Source organism: Pogoniulus pusillus, chromosome 15 (genome assembly GCF_015220805.1).
Source record: "Pogoniulus pusillus isolate bPogPus1 chromosome 15, bPogPus1.pri, whole genome shotgun sequence".
Classification (NCBI taxonomy): domain Eukaryota; kingdom Metazoa; phylum Chordata; class Aves; order Piciformes; family Lybiidae; genus Pogoniulus; species Pogoniulus pusillus.
In genome coordinates, this window is record NC_087278.1 from 22,778,167 (window position 1) to 22,801,158 (window position 22,992).

A 22,992-nucleotide genomic window follows, 5' to 3' on the forward strand; every position below is an offset into this window, starting at 1 on the left:
CCTGTCACCCTCACAGGGAAAAAATTCCACCTCAGGTTCACATGGAACCTCCTATGCCTCGACTTCCACCCATTGTGCCTTGTCCTGTCGCTAGACATCACTGAGAAGAGGCTGGCTCCAGCCTCCTGGCACTCACCCTTGGTATATTTATAAACATGACTGAGGTCAGTCCTTAGTCTCCTCCTCTCCAAGCTCCAAACCCCAGCACCCTCCAGCTCTCCTTGGAAGGAAGATGTTCAACTTCCTTAATCATTTTTGCAGCTCTGTGCTGGACTCTCTTAAGCAGTTCCCTGAGGTCCTTCTTGAGCTGGGGAGCCCAGAACTGGACACAATACTCCAGATGAGGCCTCACCAGGGCAGAGTAGAGGGACAGGAAAACCTCTCTCAACCCACTAACCACAGCCCTTCTTATACACCCCCGAATGGCATTGGCCTTCTTGGCCACCAGAACACATTGCTGGCTCATTGTCAACCTCCCATCTGCTAGGACCTCAAGGTCCTTTTCCCCTTCAATGCTTTCCAAACGTCTGATACAAATGGATTCTTACATGGACTTTTAATCTCCCCTTTCACCTATCAAAGGTCTTCCCAGATTTTGGCTCATGGGCATCCTTCCACCCACCAAGACTCCAAAGTCATAGAATCAAGCAGGTTGGAAGAGACCTCCAAGATCATCCAGTCCAACCTAGCACCCAGCCCTATGCAGTCAACCAGACCATAGCACCAAGTGCCTCATCCAGGCTTTTCTTGACCACCTCCAGGGATGGTGACTCCACCACCTCCCTGGGCAGCCCATTCCAATGCCAATCACTCTCTCTGCCAACAACTTCCTCCTAACATCCAGCCTAGACCTCCCCTGCCACAACTTCACACTGTGTCCCCTTGTTCTGTTGCTGCTTGCCTGGCAGAAGAGACCACTCTCACGTGGCAACAACCTCCCTTCAGGTAGTTGCAGACAGCAATGAGCTCTGCCCTAAGCCTCCTCTTCTCCAGGCTAAACAAAGTCCTTCTCTCCTTCACTGCTCTCCAGCAGGTCAGTCCCCAACCTATACTGATACATGGGATTGTTCTTTCCCAGGTGCACAGCTCTACACTTGCCCCTGCTGAGCTTCATTAGGGGTGAGCATAGAGTCTCTGTGGCCGTGGAGATGCCTCCCTTAAGCACAGCAGCACACTTTTTGCAGGTCAGATCAGCAGTGCTGTCTGTACATGGCTGTAGACCCAGCATGTGTCCACCAGAGTCTCCAGCAGCAGAACCCTTGGAGGCAGCAGCTGGCAGCCTGCATCTTACCAGGCTTCTTACTCTGTACCAGTGTTACCAAAGCCCTCCATCACTCACAGGAGTTGGCTTTCCCAAAGGTACTTGTTTCCCTCTTGAGCACCCAGATCCTTCTCTTTGTATCTAACAACCTGTAAATAGTTAATAAATAGTTTAGAAGTGGTTCTTTGTTTTCCTTTTTGATCCTTCAAGAGATTGCCTTTTGTTATTCGGCAGCCCACAGTACAAGACACAGAAGCAATGCAGAAGCCCCTAGGGCTTCAAACCAGGGCTGTGGGATCGTTATGCCTCCAAGTGATTCCCATCCTCAGCGTCTGATAAGCCTTGGGGAAGAACCGGGCTGAGAAGAATGCAGCACTCTGAATTCCTGAGGGGTGCTGGGAAGCATCCATTCATGCGAGGTCTGGAGGAGCAACTCTCACCTGCTGATAAGGGCTTTTCAGGATGAGCATTTCACCCTTCTGCCTTTGTCTGACTTCTCTTGCAGGACTGACAAAAATCTGCCCTTCTTTCTCGGGGGGGGTAAAGGTACTTCCCTTGCCTAAGTCGTGCTCAGAAATGCCTGGGTCAGTTTCGTTTGGAGGCCCAGGCGTTATCCCATGAGCTCTAAAACTATCTCTGGGAACTGCTGCGTCTTGGACTTTTGCCTTGTGAGAGTGTGTGCCCTGAGGACAACCCAGGTGCTTGGCTTTTCCAGTGCACCTTGAACGTGACATGACTTCCTGATGCTGTTAAATCTGGCCGTGTCATCAAGGCTGCTGCCTGCAATTGTGCCTCTGAAATCTCCAGCTTGGCATCTCTGCTGCTTCCTCTTCTGCTGGAGAGAGTCCAATGGAGAGCTACGAGGATGGCTGTGAGATTTGAGCATCTCTCCGATGAAGGAGGACAGAGACACCTGAGGCTGCTTAGTCTTAAGAAGAGCAATCTGAGAGGGGATCTTATCAAGGTCTATAAATATCTGAGGGGTGGGTATCAAGATGTCTCTTTTTGGTGGTGCCCAGTGATAGGGCAAGGAACAATGGGTACAAGCTAGAACTCAGGAGATTCCACCTCACCGTGAGGAAACCTTTCTTTCCAGTGAGGGTGCTGGAGCCCTGGAGTGGGCTACCTAGAGAGGTTGTGGAGCCTCCTTCTCTGAAGGCTTTCAAAACCCACCTGGATGTGTTCCTGTGCAGCCTGCTCTAGGTGATCCAGCCCTGGCAGGGTGGCAGGACTGGATGATATCTGGAGGTTCCTTCCAACCCCTAACATGCTCTGATTCTGTGATCTTGTGCTTCACTAGGGGCCAGCTGTGCCCTGCAGGTCAGTAGTTTCTTCCTTCAGCTGGCTCTCCTACTCTGCACCTCTCTTGTGTCTCAGTAGCACCAGTTTCAGTACTGGTTGCCATGACATCTCATCACCCTCATCTTCCTCTCTTAGCACCAGTTTATGCTCCACTGCCTTCCGTATATGCCCCAGTGTTGGCTCTGAGACTCAGGACCCTGACCCTCTTAGAATCATAGAATCAACCAGGTTGGAAGAGACCTCCAAGAGCATCCAGTCCAACCTAGCACCCAGCCCTAGCCAGTCAACCAGACCATGGCACTAAGTGCCTCATCCAGGCTTTGCTTGAAGACCCCCAGGGACGGTGCCTCCACCACCTCCCTGGGCAGCCCATTCCAATGCCAATCACTCTCTCTGTGAAGAACTTCTTCCTAACATCTAGCCTATACCTACCCTGGCACAACTTGAGACTGTGTCCCCTGTGTCCCTCTTCTGCCATTCTGCCTTTGCCAGTGGCATCTGTCACTTACTTTCTGATGTTGAGCCTGACAGAAAACTCTGCACTGGGTCTTGGGAGGTTCTTGCCACCGAGCACACTGTCAGGGACAAAATTCTGTTGCTATCTAGCTGCACTGATAGATCTCACTGGATAGGGAAGTGTTGGGCTCCAGCTCTCCTGAGCTCTCTGACCTTCTGCACCAGTATTGATAAAAGCTGTTTTCCCTGACCCTTCCCCAGCCAAGATCACTGCCATCACATGGCAAGCTCTGACATACACTGAGACCTGTGTCTCCCTTGCAGCTTCCACTCACAGCATCACATGCCATCTTGACACCAGCATTTCTTTAGATGTGCTAGGAACCAACCTGGTCTAGTACCATCTCTGCCTTCCTTTCTGGGTAAAGCTTTGGTAACTCATACTGATTCTTGGGTTCCCTCTGCTCAGCAGATTGATTCTTCAAAGAACATCTGACAGTGCTGGGGATGTGAATCTTGTTTTCTCCATGACTGATGGACAGTGCAAACCCCAGTAAAGCAGCAGAAACCACTTACCCCTTGATTGGACATTCAAGTCTTCTTGCAGTTCAAACAGGCAGGGTATCTGGCAGACTTGTCTTAGCAGGAGTTTTCTGGAGCTTCCTGAATATTACCAGATGCATGGTAGCACCTGAGGTCTCTGGTTTTAGGCAAGAAGAGGAAAAGTAGCTGCAATTTCATCTGCTTTCCTCCATGCTGGAGCGGTGCTGCATGATTCAACGTGATGGTAGGGAGGAAAATGCAGGCTAGTGGCTGATGACAGAGCTGCTTTGCTCTTGGTCTTTAAACCTCCCCTTGCTGCTTTTGTGGGTTGTATATCACACTGAAGGCAACTGATTTGCTGTTGTGCCCTTTAATGGTTTCAGGGTAATGTTTTCAAGGTAGAATTGAGTAAACAGTGAGGTGCAGAGTATCTGTAGGGTTGCTACATTGGCAGAGCTGGGCAGATGTGTTTAAAGACATCTTTGTTGTGAACGTGGTCATCCCGAGTCAAACTCAGCAGTGCCCATGTAAAAGAACAGCATCACACTTAATTGTAAACTGCATAAAGACAACTAATTAAGGAAAAAAGATCATATTAACAACTCTCAAATCATCTCTTTGCGTTCCTTCAAGGTAAATAATAACTTCTGCTCATCTATTGCTACCTTAATTCGTGTTTTGACAAATACCCATGGCAGTGCTGTTTGCTCACCACAGCAATCCTTCTAGCAGGATTATTTTTCTCCCCTTTTAAATCCAGTTATCCAATTCATTGATTTATCATTATCAGTTTTCATTCAAATTGCAGCATCAGTAGAGTGGAGAGGAGACCTCTGTTCCTCTGTCTGTACCACTGCCCCAAAAACCTACATGCATTGCAAGCACATCATGGGGACTGTGCAGAGTTTGAAGGTAGGGTTGAAGTAGCATTGGAAAACAAGCAAGTAGTCATCACCTTGTGTTTTAATCCCATTTAAATCTCTCTAGACCCATTCAGAATCACTGAGTCTAGGCAGTGTATTCATCACAGAATCACAGGAAGGGACCTCCAGAGATCACTGAGTCTAAGCTCCTTGCCAAAAGCAGGATCACCCAGGGTAGTCTGCACAGGAATGCATCCAGGTGGGTTTTGAAAGCCCACAGGCTCCACAAGCTCTCTGGGTAGCCTGCTCCAGGGCTCTGTTACCCTCACTGTAAAGAATCATAGAGTCAGTCAGGGTCATCCACAAGGATCATCTAAGTTCCAACCCTCCTGCCATGAGCAGGGACCAGTCTACCCTAGATCAGCCTGGCCACAGCCTCATCCAGCCTGGCCTTAAACACCTCCAGGGATGGGGCCTCAACCACCTCCCTGGTCAAAACCACTCTCATGCTGAAGAACTTCCTCCTCACATCCAGTTTGAATCTACCTACCTCCAGTTTTGCTCTATTCCTCCTAGTCCTGTCACTCCCTGACATCCTAAAATGTCCCTCCTCAGCTTTGTTGTAGGCTCCCTGCAGATACTGGAAGTTTCACCTCACGTGGAGGCGAAACCTTCTGTACTCCAGTTTGTATCCATTGCTCCTTGTCTTGTTGCTGTGCAGCACCAAAAAGATATTGGCCCCCTACACTTGCCACCCACCCCTTAGATTTGTATAGACACTGATCAGATCCCCTCTCAGCCTTCTCTTCTCCAGACTGCCCAGCCCCAGGGCTCTCAATCTCTCTCCATAGAGGAGATGCGTAAGTCCCCCAGTCATCCCCATGGCTCTACATTGGACTCTCTCCAGCAGGTCCCTGTCTCTCCTGAACTGGGGGGCCCAAAACTGAACACAGCATTCCAGGTGTGGTCTCACTAGGGCAGAGCAGAGGGGGAGAAGAAGCTCCCTAGCCCTGCTGGCCACACTTTTCTTGATGCACATAGGATGCCATTGGCTCTCTTGGCCACAAGGCTACATTGCTGTCCTCCTGCTCTCACCCCCTTTGCATTCAGTACTTTCTCTTTCTTCTGTACCATACACCTTCAGCCCGTGTTTGGGATGTTCCTGGCTGATCTGGTTTTATTGCTGCTCACATACCCATCTCATCCTTTCCTTAATCAAACAACAACATCGACAAGCAGCCCCTTGCTTCTACCTATGTTTCAGATGCACCCCCACAGCCGGTGTGCATCTACTTAACCATATGTGACTTCCTCAGCCTCCAAGCACTGCATAATCCACCAGGCTTGGCAAACCTCAGCCTTCTTTCCTCCAATGCTTCACATCTTCACACCAGTCACTTTCTTTCTCTGGCTTACTTGGACAAATAGGCTGCTGGTCGGTCCTTTGAGATGGGGAGATGGATACTGGGCATCTGCTTGCTTCTGCCTGGTATTGGGGGAAAGGGGGGAGGAAGGGAGAGGAGGAGCAATAGGGAGGCAGATGAAGGTGGTGAGGAGCAACTGGGTGTAGGTGGAAGAAAGAGCCATCAGGACCTCCAGATTGTTTCCTTCCAGAGTCACTTTAATTTTCATACCTGGAAAGAGGAGCAAAAGCCTTCTTCTTTTTTGTGTCAGTGTGCCTTGAGGTGTTAGAGGTAGGACAACCACGAGAAGCACTTGTGGGCCCTCCTGCTGATCTTGGGGATGGTGACAGAACTATAGCAGCCTTGGCCCACTTAAGAGTGCTTGGAGCTCCTGCGAGCAGGAGGATGAAAATGACAGGACAGTTCAAAGTAACAGGTATGTGTGATTTCTCCTGCCCTGGCTGTCTTTCTTTCACACAGCCCAATTAACAAGGGTCACAGAGCACTGATTAGCTGCCTTGGCATTTTGTGAACATAAAGCAGTGAAAAAATCCAGGGTGAATGGAGGAGAGAAGATCAAATAGACACTTATCTCAGTGCTCCTGCCTGTCCCTAGCATTTGCCAGCCTAAGGGAAGAGCCTTTTCAGAAGGCAGCAATGCAGGACCCTGTGCTATCTGCACTGCTATCTCTGCTGCTTTTCTGCCTTCTCTCAGCAGCATGACAAAGAAGCCACCCACTCGCAGCAGCTGTACCAGTGGAGGGTGGTTGATAGATAAAAGCTGAATCACCAGAGAAGCGTGGACCATAGGCAGCTGGGGGAGATCAGGGCATGCCTTTTTGCCACCCTGGCATCTGAGTAGAGTTCCTACAGCCGATGCCTCCTTTTGGAGGGATGCACTTGCTGCCTTTTGTCTCTTGTGTGAGGGAAACAGGGGAGAAGGCAGCTCATCTCACCCTGCAGCAGCTGAAAGAACATCCCCATCTAACTAAAGAGTTTATGAGTGTGTTCTGGGAGCGCTAAGGAGCCCAAGCTAGAAACTTCTTTGGTTGCTCAGTATTTCTGTTGTGGCTGGAGGGAGAAGTCTGCACAAGCAAACCTGGAACCTCTGTGAATGGTGGGTAGCTGTGGTGACCTTGTGGCGTCTCCTTCTTCCTTCCTTCTCTCCTGTTTTTGGGGGGCAGCAAAGCAATGCTCCCACCTCAGCTGTTATAGCCAGGTTAAGTGGCTGTACTTGCTTCTGTCAAGCCAGCACATGCTCCTGTGGTGTGATCCCTTATTAGACTAGACAGCCCACATCAGCTCTCCATTCTCCCTGCCTCCCTGGAGACACTGCCTCGCTCAATAGCTGTTCCTATTCTGCTTCTCTGTGGGATATACAGCCTATTTGCCAGCTCCCCTTCCAGCTTCCCCAGTTCTTATTGTATGGAAGACCACTGGAGGTAAGATGGAGGAAGCCAAGGAGCAGGAGCTGCTGACAGCCTTGGTTTTTACCAGGTGATTTTTTTTCTCTCTCCCAAACACAAACACTTTAGGAGTCCAGCTGGGAAGGTGTTCAATTCCCCAGCACTGGAAATTAGATTTTCTTAGCAAGATAGAGCAATCCTTCATGTCAAAGGAAAGGTCCAGAACCCTGACATCTTCTCTCAGCATCTCTCTAACGCATTCTTGGAGGTGATCTCAGTGAAACTGAGCTCCGGAGGCAAGTTATGGGGTGGAGAAGTGTGGGGCAGGGAACAGGAATCACAAGGGTGCTAAAATCACTCTGCTGCCCTTTGCTTTTGGGGAAGACTTGGGCGTGTGTTTCATGTGTGTGGGAACGCTTCAGACTGCCCAATCCAGAATTTGGACCAGGCTACTTTAAGGGAAGAGCTGCTGCCATTTAACGCTTCCTAAGCAGCTCTGTCTTTAACTCACTCCCCGACAGCAAGCCCTGCTCGGCACTGCAGAGCCTCTCCCTGCGCAGCAGTGCTGAAGGCAAAGGTCACTGCGTGTCGAGCTGGGCTCAATCCATCCCCTCAGTTCTTTAGGTGTCTTTCTCCTCCCCTTCACTGCCAGTAATCCTGATGGCAGCAAAGGTTAGCTACAGAATTACCTGAAGTTTGGGCAACATCAGGAAACTACTTCTAGCTGGGAGAGGAGGACAAGAGGCAGACCTGCACAACATGCCTTGTGATGGTCTTGTGCTCCAGCAGTCTCTGCTCTCATTCTGACTCTGGGAGAAGAAACTTCACTGTTGAGGTTTTGGTTTGGGTTTTTTTTTAGTTTTATTTTTTCTCTTCCCATTTTGTGGTCTCATTCAGGGTCTGTTTTATATCACCTGTCCTCCTTTTGCTTACTGAAAAAGCAGGATGAACCTGGCCGTTTTGTCCGTCCCAAGGGCCCTGCCAGGGCTGGAGCTTGCTGAACTCTGTCAACAGTTTGGTGCAGCCAGGAGTTATTGCTCCCTTGTGGCTATCCCAGGCTGGAAATTGTGATGTGCCAATGGCATCCTGGCCTGCATCAGGAACAGTGTGGCCAGTAGGACAAGGGAGGTTATTCTGCCCCTGGGCTCAGCACTGGTCAGGTCACACCTTGAGTGCTGTGTCCAGTTCTGGGCCCCTCAATTCAAGAAAGATGTTGAGGTGCTGGAACATGTCCAGAGAAGGGCAACAAAGCTGGTGAGGGGCCTGGAGCACAAATCCTATGAGGAGAGGCTGAGGGAGCTGGGCCTGTTTAGCCTGGAGAAGAGGAGGCTCAGGGGTGATCTTATTACTGTCTACAACTACCTGAAGGGGCATTGTAGCCAGGTGGGAGGTGGCCTCTTCTCCCAGGCAACCAGCAATAGAACAAGGGGACACAGTCTCAAGTTGTGCCAGGGTAGGTCTAGGCTGGATGTTAGGAAGAAGTTCTTCACAGAGAGAGTGATTGGCATTGGAATGGGCTGCCCAGGGAAGTAGTGGAGGCACCGTCCCTGGGGGTCTTCAAGCAAAGCCTGGACGAGGCACTTAGTGCCATGGTCTGGTTGATTGGATAGGGCTGGGTGCTAGGTTGGACTGGATGATCTTGGAGGTCTCTTCCAACCTGTTTGATTCTATGATTCTATGATTCTATGTCTGTCCTCGCCAGTGGTACAGGACAATGTTGCTGCTAGTAGAGTTGGGAAGGAAACATGGATGTTTAATGCTCAAGATTGTGATTCCACTGCATCTCCAGCTTCTTGGTCATTTTTCTCCGTGCACTTTTGAGGAGGGACCCTTCAAAGTGTATGTTGCCCTTGAGCCAATCTGTTTGCCCTGATGACAAGTTGGCCTGTGATCTGAGGATGCTTTTCTGTTGACTTGTGCACCTTCTGAGCAAGCTGCAAGAGAGAGCTTGACAGGAAATGGGCACTGTACTTACCTAGCCCTTTTCTCTCCCAGAAGGATGAAGGAGGACTATCTTTCTTTCTTTGTGATTTTTTCCCCCCCCCCCTTGAGTCATGCCTGATTTAGCTTCTCAGCAGTGTAAATTGTTTGAAGGTAAAGTATAACTTGGTCCATAAGGTTTCCTCCCCTGCCTCAGATAAGAAAGCTCATTAATAGAGTAAAAAAAGGAGAGCATCTCCGTTGTTAGATGAGAGCTCAAGGTCAGGCTGGTAGTAGTAACTCATATTGCTTCTTGGGTCAGCCTAAGCTTTCTCTGTCTGACAGCCCAGGATAGATTGATCTGGGGGGGGGGGGGGGGCAGGGCTTACATTATTTTTTCCTTTCTTCTGAAATAGTCTCTGCTTCTTCTGACCCTGTTAATGATGTTTGACTGAGGTCATCCCAGCAAACCCTGAATCCTTCCCCATTACCTTCTAGAGAGCTCGCCTTTGTGCCAAGGCTTTGTGCGCTTGTTAAGAGCTGGGCTTTTCTGATCTCTGCTGTAGCAAAGAAGCCTCTTCCTTGGAGAGGAGAGAAATATCTTGAATGCCATCTGTCAGTTAATGCTCTCATTAACACCTGAGTGACTCCCAACAGCAAGCTGCTGTCTTTTTGCCAACACAGGACTTAAAAAGTGCCAGCCCATAAGGTGAAATATCTTCAGTCCATAAAATTAGCTCCGTGATAAAACATCTGTTCTAATAAGACCTTGATTTTTCTGTTGGTGTTTCTTGTAACTGGAGAGATCACAGAGGCAGTGCCAGTTCTCTCACGTGCTGTGAATTAGATGCCAAAGAAGTGGTTTGGGGTTTTTTTTTCCCCCCTTATTACTGAGAACCTTGTAAAAGCAATGTTTGTGCTGGGTGGCCGACAGAGTCCAAGTCTTTCTCGGCTTGTAAAGCTTTTACCAGACAGAAGCATCACCTCTGTTATTTTTCTTCTCTAAAAGGAACTGTGAGAATAATTACATTCCTGTTTCTACAGCCTTTAAGGGAAAGCCTGAGATCCTGCAGCCTTCTTTTCCACATTCTTCCCACATACTAGTCTCGGGCAGGAGATGAAGGAGGTCTATTGTTCCTGATCGCTCTCCTCCTCTGGTTTTGCCAGGGTTCTTGGTTTGAATCTCAAGCACAGACCGTGTCTGGAATTGGACATAGATCAAGCTTGCCATTTCCCCAGCAGTTTTAGCTCAGGAGCATTGCAGTATTTGTAAATTAAATGAAACAAGAGGCTTAAAACACTGTCAACATGATAGATATTCTGGCTAGCAGGTCCAGGCAATTGTTTGGCATCTGAACTTTCAGAAGGCTAATCTCTGGGTGCCAGCAATATCTGAGCATCCTTGAGAGATTTTGGTCTCCAATATTTCCAACTCTTTGTCCTGATGTTTCTTTTAATCCATTTTCCCCTCTCACAGGGTTGGGGGCTTGGGGAATGTTGTGGTTTGTTGTTGTTGTGGAGGGGCAGGGTGGGGAGAGAAGTGTTCTGTAACAGTAATTCCACAGTGGAGCTGTGGCAGCCTGCCTGGGGAAAGGACAGATTGACACAGGGGCAGTGCTTGGATTTTGCTGTTGTGGTGTTTTGGTTCGATTTTGTTTACAGTTTTCCAGCTCTTTACTTTGGAGACTTTAAAACTCATTAGAGTGGAAGTGACTCTGCTTCCTCTGAGCATGAGGATGACAAACCCTCACCTGTAATGCCAGCCCCAAGGGTGCTCTGAGTTTGCTCAGAAGGCTTTTCACATTGAGTTTGCCCTGCAGAGCTCCTGTGGGGCTGGGGTCTTTAAATGCAGCTGTCCCCCCAAAACATTCTTACCAGAAGCTCCAGTTGGCCAAAATTTTCAGTCTATCCCATCAACCCTGTGACATTTGCACCCTCATTTTCAGAGATCTCTAAGGAGCCCATCTGGGAGGACAGGCATGGTGACAAGCAGTGGGACAGGAGCTTTGCTCTGCCTGCCGACCAAGCTTCTCTTTCCAACAGCATGTGGCCACATGCATTAAAATCCTGGGTGATGGAAGGGTCCCTCTTCCGTGAGCAGGCGAAGCCACCAGAGGGGCAGGCTGCCAAACTGGGATCAGCAGGCAGGGGGGAGGAGTCCTCAGCTCCCCTCTCCTGGAGCAGAGAGAAGCTTCCCTCTCCGGGAGCCAACCGGGTGGCAGCTGGCTGGGCTGCAGCGCTGCTCTCTCAGGGCTCTGTCATTCCTCTGACTCTTCTGGATGCCAATCCCCGTGTTGGAGAGGAGCCTCTCCTTCAGCTTGCTCCTCTCTTCTTTATGACCTGGGTTTTTTTTGCAGCTGCTAGGAAAGATCAGAGGCAACTTGAGGTGCAACCTCATTGGTACCTCTGTGGATTGTCTGCTGCTGTGGCTTCCCTCTGACACTGATGTGCAAGGTCAAGTCCTTCCCTGCTCTCCAGATTCCTTTTGTATCTGCAGAGGTCCACAAAGCACGATTAAAACTTTCAACTGCAAGTGAAATTTAGCTTTGACCTCCTGCCTAATGCAAGAAAGTATGTAAAAGATCAGGACATCTGCCCATGTCCCTGTGGTTTCAGAGCACAGCTAGGGACAAGACCAAACATTTCATTGGGCTCTTGAGAAATCACCTTTGGGATCTTTCAGTGTTCACCTCTTCTACCACTTTCCCACCACAGCTGTCCAAATTGCTTTGCACAGCAGGTGGCAACTGCAAAGTAAATGATGTTGTGACAATCGAAGGGACCTTTGCCTGGGCTTCCCAAAATGCTGATGGTGCTCATGAAGTTGAGGTGAGAGGAAAGGCAGTTGGTGGGAAGGGTGAAGTTTTACAGTTAATGGGGCACTCTTAGGTAACTTTCCTGACCTCTTGTAGATCATTTGTGTAATCTTTTCCCTTGGTTAATGAGCTGCATGGAAGATGCTTGTGCTGTATGGTGACGTGGAGAGGTAGAAGTAGATGAGATGTGGTGACAGATGTGGCCCATGATCTCATACCTTTTTCTGAGTTCTTTCTGAGACCCTCAATTTACTCTCAGGATGTAGTTGATTATCCTTTGCATGCATACATACATTGATACAGAGTTCACCCATGTTAACAGTTCATCTTCTCTGAGAATACTCCCATTTGTAGAAAAAGGATGTTGAGAGAGGTGGAACACTGGAACAGGTTGCCCAGGGATGTATTTGGGCCCCATCTCTGGAGATATTGAAGGCAAGGCTGGGCCGGGCTCTGGGCAAACTGACCTAGTTGAGAGTGCCCTTTCTGACTGTGGGGGTGAGGGGTGGGGGATGACATTTGGAGGTCCTGTCATAGAATCAACCAGGTTGGAAGAGACCTCCAAGATCATCCAGGCCAACCTAGCACCCAGCCCTAGCCAGTCAACCAAACCATGGCACTAAGTGCCTCATCCAGGGTTTTCTTCAGCACCTCCAGGCACAGTGACTCCACCACCTCCCTGGGCAGCCCATTCCAATGCCAATCACTCTCTCTGACAACAACTTCCTCCTAACATCCAGCCTAGACCTCCCCTGCCACAACTTGAGACTCTGTCCCCTTCTTCTGCTGCTGCTTGCCTGGCAGAAGAGCCCAACCCCACCTGGCTACAGCCTCTCTTCAGGTAGTTGTAGAGGGCAATGAGCTCTGCCCTGAGCCTCCTCTTCTGCAGGCTGCTCACCCCCAGCTCCCTCAGCCTCTCCTCACAGGGCTGTGCTCCAGGCCTCTCACCAGCTTTGTCACCCTTCTCTGGACACGTTCCACTACCTCGACATCTCTCTTGAATTGAGGAGCCCATTCGATAGACCCAGGTGCATCCAGCACCTGCTGTTAGATACTACCAGAGGGCTGGAAACACTCATCTGGTGAGAGGAGAGATCTCTGAGGAGGTCAGGTTGTATTTAACATCAGAAAGAAGCAGACTGATGGGGTATGACCTGCAGGGTGGTGGCATCAACTTTTTTCCACCCAAGGAGGAAGGGGAACACTGCCAGGTGGACGTGACTTGAGGAACCATGTGGCATCTGTTCCTTCTTTCTTCAGCCACTGTCCAGCCATGGTCCTTGCAAAAGCTATCTGGCCTTTGCAGCCCCCTCTCTGACTTCTTATTGGCTTTAAGCAATCTTTCTTCAGCTGGATTGCACTTCCCTATCTCTTTGTTAAAAAATAATAGCCTTTGTAGTAGTTAGCAATTTCTCAGGCAAACGCAGTTCTGTAGTGCTGGCATGGTTCCATTAATCATATAGAGTAATCCATGGGTGCCAAAAACCTATCAAGTTGAGCTGCCTTTTTGAGAGCTGGTGGGAATGTGTACCCAGTGGTGTTCTTGCTGGCATATGGACTTCCCTTGTGTGCAAAAATGACTGGGGCACAGGCGGGGGGGGGGGGTCCCTTTTCTGTGCTCAGGGTACACAACTTGAAGAGGGTAAGATAGTGTGACAAGTCTCTAAGTGATATAGACAGAGCTTAAGAAATGTAGAGACCACCTCATGTGGTCTCTTCATCCCTTTCTTATTCCCTCTCCTGTAATTCTCAGTGGTCAGTGTAAGGACTAAAGTCTCATTAAAATTTAGCCTCAAGCTCCATCAGCAGGCTAATGTGTGTCATATGGAGACATTTACCCTCAACACCAGAGGAGGACGAGAAATGTGTGTTTCCTTGAGTTACATGGTTGAGTGCTGGGAACAAGAGGGATTTCCTGTGACCCAGCTAGAAAATGAGAAAGATCATTTTAGTAGCAGTGTTTCAGAGTTGGAGTGTTCAGCTGGATTGTCTGGGAGACTACGGAGGTGAGAATCCCCTGGGCTGACCCCTGTTTGGGAATGAGCCTTGGCAGGAAGTGGCAAGAACCTTTGGGGACGGGTGGAAGGAGAGGAGAATAGGAGTCACAGCAGGTGTATGGGAAGCACGCAGCAGCCAAGTGGAGAGGAGACAATAAGCTATGGAAAGTTTCAAAGCACTGAACCAGTGCATCAAAAACTACTTCAAAGGCAGAGAGGGGAGCAGGTCTTGGCAAGAGCAGATGCAAGGAGCAACTGGAAAACCAAAGAAGAGACTTCTGCATGAAACAAAGAGAGCAGGAAGGGAATCAGACTCTTTGGTCAGCGTTGGTGCTAGGATAAGGCACTGCCTGTTGGGATAAGAAGGGGATGAGGCTGAGATGGCATCATATTTAGCTTGTTCTTTCAGCTTGGCAAGAAAGAACAGTAATGCAGAGTCCTGTAAGCTGTGGTGTCAAAATGGGACTGGGGTCTTTTGGGAAGCTGAGTTACAGAGCTGCACCTAGCTGTAGCTATTGTGGGGCACAGTTCTCCTTCAAGCCATAGCTGTCTCCGTGGTGTGGTTGTTTGAGCTGTTCTGTTGAGCCAGGCGTTTCTGGCATGGCAAAGTGCATTGAGCGTGTGGGACTTTGTTTCCTTGGTTAGATCCCAGACGTTTCACAGCTACCTGGAGGACATCATCAACTACCGCTGGGAGCTGGAAGAAGGGAAGCCCAACCCCTTGCGGGAGTCCACCTTTCAGGAGCTGCCCTTGCGTACCCGAGTGGAGATCCTGCACCGACTCTGCGACTACCGCCTCGATGCAGATGATGTCTTCGACCTCCTTAAGGTGCTTTGGGCAGTAGGAAAGGGATAAACAGTGCAGCCACAGGAGCCAGATCAGTGAATCTTCCTAGGCAGGAAAGAGTTGATGCTGTTAAGCGTGTGTTAAGGTGAGGGGATCAGCCATGGTGCAATGGGACAGCAGTTGCCCATCTCCTCCGCTCTGTCATGCGGAGAACCCGAGGCAAGAGCTCAGGACTGCTCTTGGGGCCCATGCCCTGCACAGATGTATTCATAACATGGCAGTTGCTAAGTAAATTGGCTTTGTTGGCTACTCTTCCTGTGCAGAGTGGATTTGGAGATGCTCCAATGGTAATGGCAGGGCTGTGAGAGCTGAGACTGCCTTGCTGAGGGGTGGTGTGAGATGAAAGGATGGGGCTGAAGTGTACTGGGGAAGCTGGGGGAAGGGTGGAGGGGCAAGTGGGGGAGGGAGCTTCTCAGGGCTGTGCGTGACTGTCGCCAGCACTAATTAGACCTTCCCTGTCAGGAGCACCAGAGATGAAATGTTAAAACGAGAGAGGCCATTCAAATTAGAGATGCCAATCTAAATCCCTCCCTGGACAGAGCAGTCGTCGCTTTCCCGCTGGAGGAACATTTTCCCAGCTTGGCCTTGAGGAGCAGCTGTACTGCCGCTGTGGCATAGTGGGAGGGGAGTGCTTGCAGAGGGGTGTCATCACTTTTTGTGTTACAATGTCACTTGTCACCGTCTGCCGGGGGACTCCCGGTGGGTGTAGGGCTTGGACGCCGACAGCCTGCGTGTGGAGCCACTGGGCGAGGACAGCAGCGGTGCCCTGTACTGGTACTTCTACGGCACGAGGATGTACAAGGAGGACCCTGTGCAGGGGAAAAGCAATGGCGAGCTGGCTCCAGACAGGTAACAGCCTCCTCCACATCCCCCCTGTGTCTGGGTGCAGGGATGAGGGGGCACAGCACAGCCTGCCCGGCTGGAGGGGACTCCGCCTGACTGCTGTCGTGTCAGAGGGTGGCGGGGGGCAGCGTGCGGCAGTGCAGGGAGGGCCTGGGAGAGAGCCGGGACAGTGAGGGGCAAGACTGGAGTTGCCAAGCAGACTGCGAGCTGCCCTGCATCGTGCATTGTGTCAGAGCCAGCCTGCAGCCTTTGTGGCACCAGGAGAGCCTGCTGTGGAAGTGCTGCTGCTTGCTCCACCGCATTCCTCCCCGTCTGCCCCGCACGGCTCCCAGATCAGGCTCCCAGCCAGTGGGAATCCCTCTGCCCCTCCCTGTCTCATTGCTGCTCTGATTTAATCCCTCCTTTGGTTGGGCTCCTAGCAGCTGTTCCGATTTCCCTGCCCTTCTCCCATCCTGCCAGCTGCACTTCCCTCACACAGCAGACACTTTATGATGCTTTTGCTGTTTTCAGGGGCTGTGGGGGGCAAACAAACACCCCAAGCGTTCCCGGGAAAACCGGCAAGAGACGAGGGCGACCCCCAAAGAGGAAAAAACTACTGGAGGAAAATTTGCTAAGGTATGGAAAGGTCATTCCTGCAATGGGTGTAAAAGTGCACATGTTCCCAGAGGGAAGTACGATGGGGATCCCCCAATAATTATGTCTCTACCATGCAGCCATATTTCCAGTGCATCTCTGGAGCAAAGCGAGCTCCAACTTGGTGGACGCTTTGATCGTTCTCCAAAGAAAGTTCTGGCTGAGCTGGAAGCCAGGTTTGGTGAAACAACTCGAAGCCAAAAATCCTGGCCACTTGAATCAGTATGGATTTTGGGATGCTTCCCATCAGAACTGAAGTTGCCAATCTCCAGCCTGTACCCTTCACTTTTTGAAATCCTATGGAGCTATGAGAAATCCGTATGTGAAAAACACATATTGGATGTGTGTGCTGCAGGGTGGGTTTTTAACATGGTCATGCTGTGCACTGAAGAATTCCTGCAGCACCCATTCTTTCTCCCCAGAAGTGACTCCATCTCAGTGATGTGAAGCAATATCTATTTAGTGTCTCACTCCTTCTTTTCTTTCTTTTCTTTTTGGTAGGGAGAAGGCAGAAGAGAACTTGCTAATCCGCGAGACTCAGATAAGAAACGGTAAAGAGATTTTGTGAGGTCAGGGTGGATGTGATCAGTTTACATGGCTTTGAAATTGTCAAAGCCTGGAGAGAAAGAGGTCTTTCTCAGGAAAGGGAGAGTCTCTCTGTGGTGGGTTGGGGCTGAGTTTGGAAGGATGGGGCAGTGTTACAGGCATCTGTGGGCTTCCTATCTCATTGACGATTAGTTTGGTAAGAAGAAACTTAATGATAGTTCTTGTGAGCTCACCTACTCGCTGGAGCTGATGGAAACAAGCCCTTGTTCCTCCAGGAATGAGGTGGATATCAGCCCCTGTTTGTAGTGAGTGTGTTTTTCCAACTGGGAATAGGATGGGGGGTCAGTAATGCCAAGACAGGGAAGGAAGGACCTTTTTGATTCTCCTCACCTCTCCTTCCTGGTGGCCATTGGGCCAGCGAGACCAGTAAATGACATGTTGGGGGCACCCATCTAAGGATCTGCAAGTCAAGCAGAAAAACAGAGTTGGCAACATAACAGTAAAGTGAGTTCAAGAGGGCTGGGACTCCTTTGTTATCCATGTGGATCCGTTGGCTTCCACATAACCTAGGGGCTCAGCCTGCCTATTTCCCTAGAATAAAAGGCAAGGGTGGCATTGTCTTTCCCATGCCTCCTTCCCATTGCCCTTTGTCTTTGTATTTCTTGGCAGCTGTGATGTGTGTAAGGTGCTGGAGGTTTCATCAAATCATTATCTTCCAGCAAACTGTGCCACTTTGGCTGCAGAGCAATCTTGGGGTGGCATAAAGCAGTTCTTTATTGATAGCTGCTATTGAAATGAGTCGCCCCTAAGCAGGTGGCAAGGAAAGAGGAAACAAGGGGGCAGGCTCTGGGGGCAGAGTGCAGGTAAGATCCACACTGCAGAGGATGGGCTTCTCACAGCCAGGGCAATAGGAACCAACACACAGTTGGTCCTTCACCGTCTCACTTAGCAGTCCCCAGTGCATTAACTTGAGCTGAGGGTGGGTTGAGTTATAGGCTGGCCTGTGGCTTGAAGCTAACACATGCTCGCTCGGTGCCTCTGCTGCAGCACAGAGGTTTCCAACAGAGGACAGGTGGCTGGAGGGAGCCTGCAGCTTTCCAGTGTTCCTGGGGTAACCTGATAGCTTGTGTGCCAGAGCCACTAGCAGCTCAGATCCACAAAAGGCATAGGGTCAGGAAGGGGCTCTGCTTTGTTCTGCTTTTATATCTTTCCTAGTTAATGTGCTGGTAAATATGGTGAGAAGCTGCATGGCTCCTGCCAGTGGGAGTGGTGACTATTGTTTTCTCTCCAGTAGCCAGATGTTAGCTCCAGAAAAGTCTACTGAGAGCTGAGAACCCCTCAGACTGAAGGGCTTTGAACCAACATCTTCTCTCTCTCCCCAAATGGACCAAAACCTGTTTTCCTTAGAGAGCACCTCAGGGCAAAACCATGCAAGCTGCAAGCCAGGCAGCTTCTCTGCTCTGTGTCAACATTTGCAGAGCAGGAATCACATTTCCCATCTTGAGGTGGATGTTTCAACCACCACACAAAAGTCCTTCCTTTGCAATTAAAACTCAAAAGTTTCAGACCAGACCATAACATAACATCTCAGAGTATCTTGGTCCTTGGGACATGCTTCAGAGCAGTGAGTTATCTGCTTTAGATCCCACTCTGGATCAAGCAGGGATGAGATGTGAACTTTTGGAACTTCCCTCTCATCTGGCAGCCTGATGAAGCCCATCTTTCACTTCCTCTTCTGTTCCTTTAAGTGCCTGCAAACAAAATGTTTGGGGAGAATGGGATGTTTTGTTCACAACAGCACAGGTTTGCAGTGCTTAAAGAGAGAGAGAGAGAGGGAGAAAGAAGCTTCTTTCAAACAACATTATTTTTTAATGGTTTTACTCTGCTGCCAGAGTAAATCAGATATTTACATTCCTCTGTGTCCTGCTCTGGTTGACAGCCTCTTTTACAAGGAAAAAAATGAGTCCTTTTCTCTGGTCACAGGGATGTCACACTGCCCATGTGTTGCAAAGTGCCACCATTATTTTTTCATCTGTGTGTTTCCTCTGTGTCTTGGCATCACTTTCAGTGTCGCTAGGGGAGGTAGCATCGCTTGTGGTGGGTGAAGAGAGCTTTGAGTCCGTAGCAAAGAGCATATTTAGATGCTTGAGCATGTCCAGAGAAGGGCAATGAGGCTGGTGAGAGGCCTTGAGCACAGCCCTATGAGGAGAGGCTGAGGGAGCTGGGATTGGTTAGCCTGGAGAAGAGGAGGCTCAGGGCAGACCTTATTGCTGTCTGCAACTACCTGAGGGGTGGTTGTGGCCAGGAGGAGGTTGCTCTCTTCTCTCAGGTGGCCAGCACCAGAACAAGAGGACACAGCCTCAGGCTGCGCCAGGGGAGATTTAGGCTGGAGGTGAGGAGAAAGTTCTTCCCTGAGAGAGTCATTGGACACTGGAATGGGCTGCCCGGGGAGGTGGTGGAGTCGCCGTCCCTGGAGCTGTTCAAGGCAGGACTGGACGTGGCACTTGGTGCCATGGTCTGGCCTTGAGCTCTGTGGTAAAGGGTTAGACTTGATGATCTGTGAGGTCTCTTCCAACCCCGATGATACTGTGATACTGTGATATTTCCTGTGACAGTGGCCATTGACAGTATCTTCTGCTCTTCCTGAGCTCTGACTAGAGCAGCGAAGAAGGGATAAAGAAAAGTTGTTAGTCATCAGTGCTGTGGAGATAACATTCTTTCATGTCGCTGAAGGGTCCCAAGGGCCTGGCCGTGGGACATGGTGGCTGCTGTGTCAGACGGAAGAGGAGTGGAGGCAGGTCACAGAGAGCTTCAGAGAGAGGACTTCCCTTAGAGAGCGGCAGCTCTACAAACTCTTGAGTGAAGACTTCCTGCCGGAGATCTGCAACATGATTGCACAGAAGGTGAGGAGACATGGCATCCTGTTTACTTCTCCCTGACTGCTTCCAAGAGCATGGACGTTTGCTCACTGAAGGAGACCTATATCCGAGCAGCCTGTCAATCTACCCTGCTGCTCCTGCCTGCAGCCTGCAGGCGTGGGTGCAGGGGCTGTTTGGACTGGGCATGGGGAGAAAGGCTCTGCGCCGTGGAGTGGCAGGGCTGGAGTCGATGCTTAAGGAGCCGGTTCATGATTGCATGGCAGCGTAGGAAGGATGACTGAAGGAGTTGCATGGCAGCGTAGGTAGGGTGACTGAAGGAGTTATGTGTTCAGCCATGTTCTGTGTCCCCTTTTTTTTACTAGCAGGGAATCTGTCTGCTTCTGAACTGCTGCAATTTACAGCCTGGCTTTTCTGTCTGAACTGCCTGTGATTCCACTTTTACTGCTGTCTCTCAGCTGGCCCTGCTGAAGGAGCAATGACTTCTTTAGATGTCCTAGCCTAGTCAGCTCGAGCTGGTATGTCAGAGCCCTGGAACTCTAAAGGGCATTGTCTGTCAGCTTGAATGCTTTCAGGTGGGACACATTTGGACAGGATCCTTTGGCTAGATGGCTTTGTAAAACGGCGCTTCAGGCAGTGTGATGTTCTTGGATCGAGTTCAGGTTGCTTATCTGCTTCCCTCGTAAAGCTAATAGGGATTTCATGGTCACTTCTAGCCCCCAGAGTTTCTCTTGCCGGTATCATCGATGTGCCCTAATTTCCTCCACTCTCTTTTTCCTTCCCTCAATTCTCAATCCTGTTTCAGGAGAAGCGTCTGCAGCGGACAGAGTTTTCTCCCAGGTGGATGTCTGACCATCAGCCCATCAAACCAATCAAGCAGGAGGTGAGGGGGGGTGCGAGGGGGAGGACGATGGAGGGAGGCGAGAGCAGATGCCTCCTGGGGGAGAAAATAAACCGCAGCATCGCTATTCAGTGGGAAGGAGTCATTTGAAAGTGCTTGTGCTGAAAGAGAGATGGGTGGTAATGCCCGTCAAAGGCAGGCTGACACTCGGCTTTCTGTGGCGAGCAGGGAGGTGCTGCCCTCTGGATCGAAGAGGTAAGCAGCCTCTGCTGCGGGCTGCCGTGCAGCTGCATATGGAAATCTGCGCTCAGCCTGGGGAATTCCACTTCAATGGAAGTGCTGGCACATTCGAGGCAGTTCAAAGCAAAGTTGAAGAAGGATGAGAGGGCTCGAAGCACCGACTTACAAAGGGAAATGGCAGAAATTCAGCCAAGGGGAAAACGTGAGGCTGCAAATACATGAGGCTGGAGATAGCGTGGAGGGAGAGAAGAGTGACTGATGCAGAACAGAGCCGAGCTAGGAGATGGTCAGCTGGAAATGGAGGTCACAATTTAGGCTGCTGAGAGAAACGCTTGTCAAACTCCAGCCTCATCAGCTGAAATGGCTCTTTCCCTGCCTCTTCACCTTCATCTCCTCTCTACCTCTGAGTGCAACAGCGCTGCCGCTTGCGGCTCTGTGCAGCGAACCAGCCCCAAGAAGATGACTGGAGTTAAATATAACCTTTTTTCTTTGGTCCGAGTTATTTTTAACCTGGATCAGCTTTCCAATCCAGTTCACCACACAGTCCCCAACAGTTACGGTGGCACAGCCAGGGGCATGGTACGGTGGAGATGGGGGAGGTCTTTTAACTGGCAACTGCTACTCAAAACAACCGGTCAGGCCACACAGGATTAGCTTTGGAGGGAAAAAAGGCAACTGATTCTGTGAGGCTGCAGCATAACCTCTCACTGTAAATGTGATGAAATGTAGTTGCCTACTGTTTTGTCAAACCCTGGGAAATTAAATGAGTGAGTGTTCTGCGTGAGTCAGGGTCAGGGTTTCCCGTGAAACAAAGGAGAAAGTACACTTCTCTGCAATAAATATGATTACTTAGAATAGATAAATGAAAGGAAGGAAGAATCTCTCATCATGCTGCAGATGAAAGCCTGCCAAGAGGAAAATAAGACCCCAGCGATGGTCAGTTTGGGGCCAGAAGTGCTCTCTGCAAATCCCACTATGCAGGAAGCACAGGGACACGTGTTTGTTTGCAGGCAGCAGACGTCCCTGGGGAGGAGGGGAGTGGGAAACACATGGAGCCTGAATGATGCTAATCAGTACCGCAGGTGCTCCAGGTCTGCCGTGGCAGAGGGCTGTTAATTGCTGCCTGTGGGCCAGTGAAATGTTTCCAGCGAGTGGGGGGCCCTCCTGGCACCCGCTGTGCCAGGGCACGGGGAGCCAGCCAGTGAGAGGATGGCGCCGCTTGTGCCGGCTCCCCTGCAGGACACGGCAGCCATCCTTGCCACGAGGGAGCCAGGGAAGATGCCAGCATGTCTGATGGCTTGTTTGCCACTCGAGGGGTGGGCAGCAGGGCAAGTCTGGGGAAGAAAACTTCAGCCCAGTGTAGGGGTGACCCCTTCTTCCTGGCTCGGCGAGCTGGACGCCACTTTGGTCTGAGATAGACTCCTAATCCCGCGGGGGATTTCTCAACAGGTGGTTCAGATTAGCTCCTCATTAAAGAGCTGCCTGAGCAGCACCCTCATTAGGGCAGCCCCGTGGAAACCGGAGCAGGGAAGCTTTGGAGAACAGGGGCTGGGGGCCCGTGGTTGGAGGGGGCCAGGGCACCCGTGCTTCTTTCCCTTCTGCCCCTGAAGTCTGACAGTCAGTGTCAGGAGGACAGAGGCAGAAGTTTGGCCCTTTCGGGGTGTCGGCGGAGGCAGCGATGTTGTGTCCTGGAGTGCTCTCTGGCGGAGGGAAGGAGGCGGTGATGGAAGGAGGCGGTGATGCGCGGCCGCAGACGAGCGGGCTCTGGGCGCCCTCCTAGCGGGGAGGGAGCTGGAGAAGCGTCCCTTTGCCACCTCCTCGCTCCGGGAGGAAGCTTAGCTCCTGTTAGAGTCATGATTTTATCATTGCAAGAGGCATCTGCTTCCATCACGTCTTGTGAGAGTTTACTTGGTTGTGCTCGCTGGGTTTTGTGACCCCGAGGTGAGCGCACTCGACCCCAGCAGGCTCAAGAGGGACAGCAGGCAGTAGGTCCCTCTGAAAACCAGGCTGGTTTCTGTGTCTTGAGGTGCCTGTGCCAGCACTGCTGCTGCACTCGGGGAGCAAGTGCAGTTGTGGGTGCCTGCTGCAGTCCTTAGTGCTTGCTGTGCTTATGGTTCCTGCTGTTCCCTGTGCTTCTCTTGCTAGATCTGCTAGGATGATGTCCTCTTCTTTGTGCTTAAAATGGCCATGTTGCCATGC

General features: G+C 50.6%; 1 protein-coding gene across 2 annotated transcripts in view; it reads left to right on the forward strand.

Moving 5' to 3' along the window:
* LOC135182032 (chromatin remodeling regulator CECR2) overlaps positions 1-22,992 on the forward strand; it is a 128,840-nt gene that overhangs the window by 89,721 nt on the left and 16,127 nt on the right. Inside the window, exons 3-8 of one of the 2 annotated variants that reach the window (XM_064155718.1) lie at positions 14,613-14,796; positions 15,524-15,663; positions 16,168-16,272; positions 16,792-16,841; positions 19,570-19,739; positions 20,518-20,595. In XM_064155718.1, the coding sequence (XP_064011788.1) occupies positions 14,613-14,796; positions 15,524-15,663; positions 16,168-16,272; positions 16,792-16,841; positions 19,570-19,739; positions 20,518-20,595 (727 nt within the window). The remainder of the gene's footprint in view (positions 1-14,612; positions 14,797-15,523; positions 15,664-16,167; positions 16,273-16,791; positions 16,842-19,569; positions 19,740-20,517; positions 20,596-22,992) is intronic. The other variant, XM_064155719.1, reaches the window with a different exon arrangement.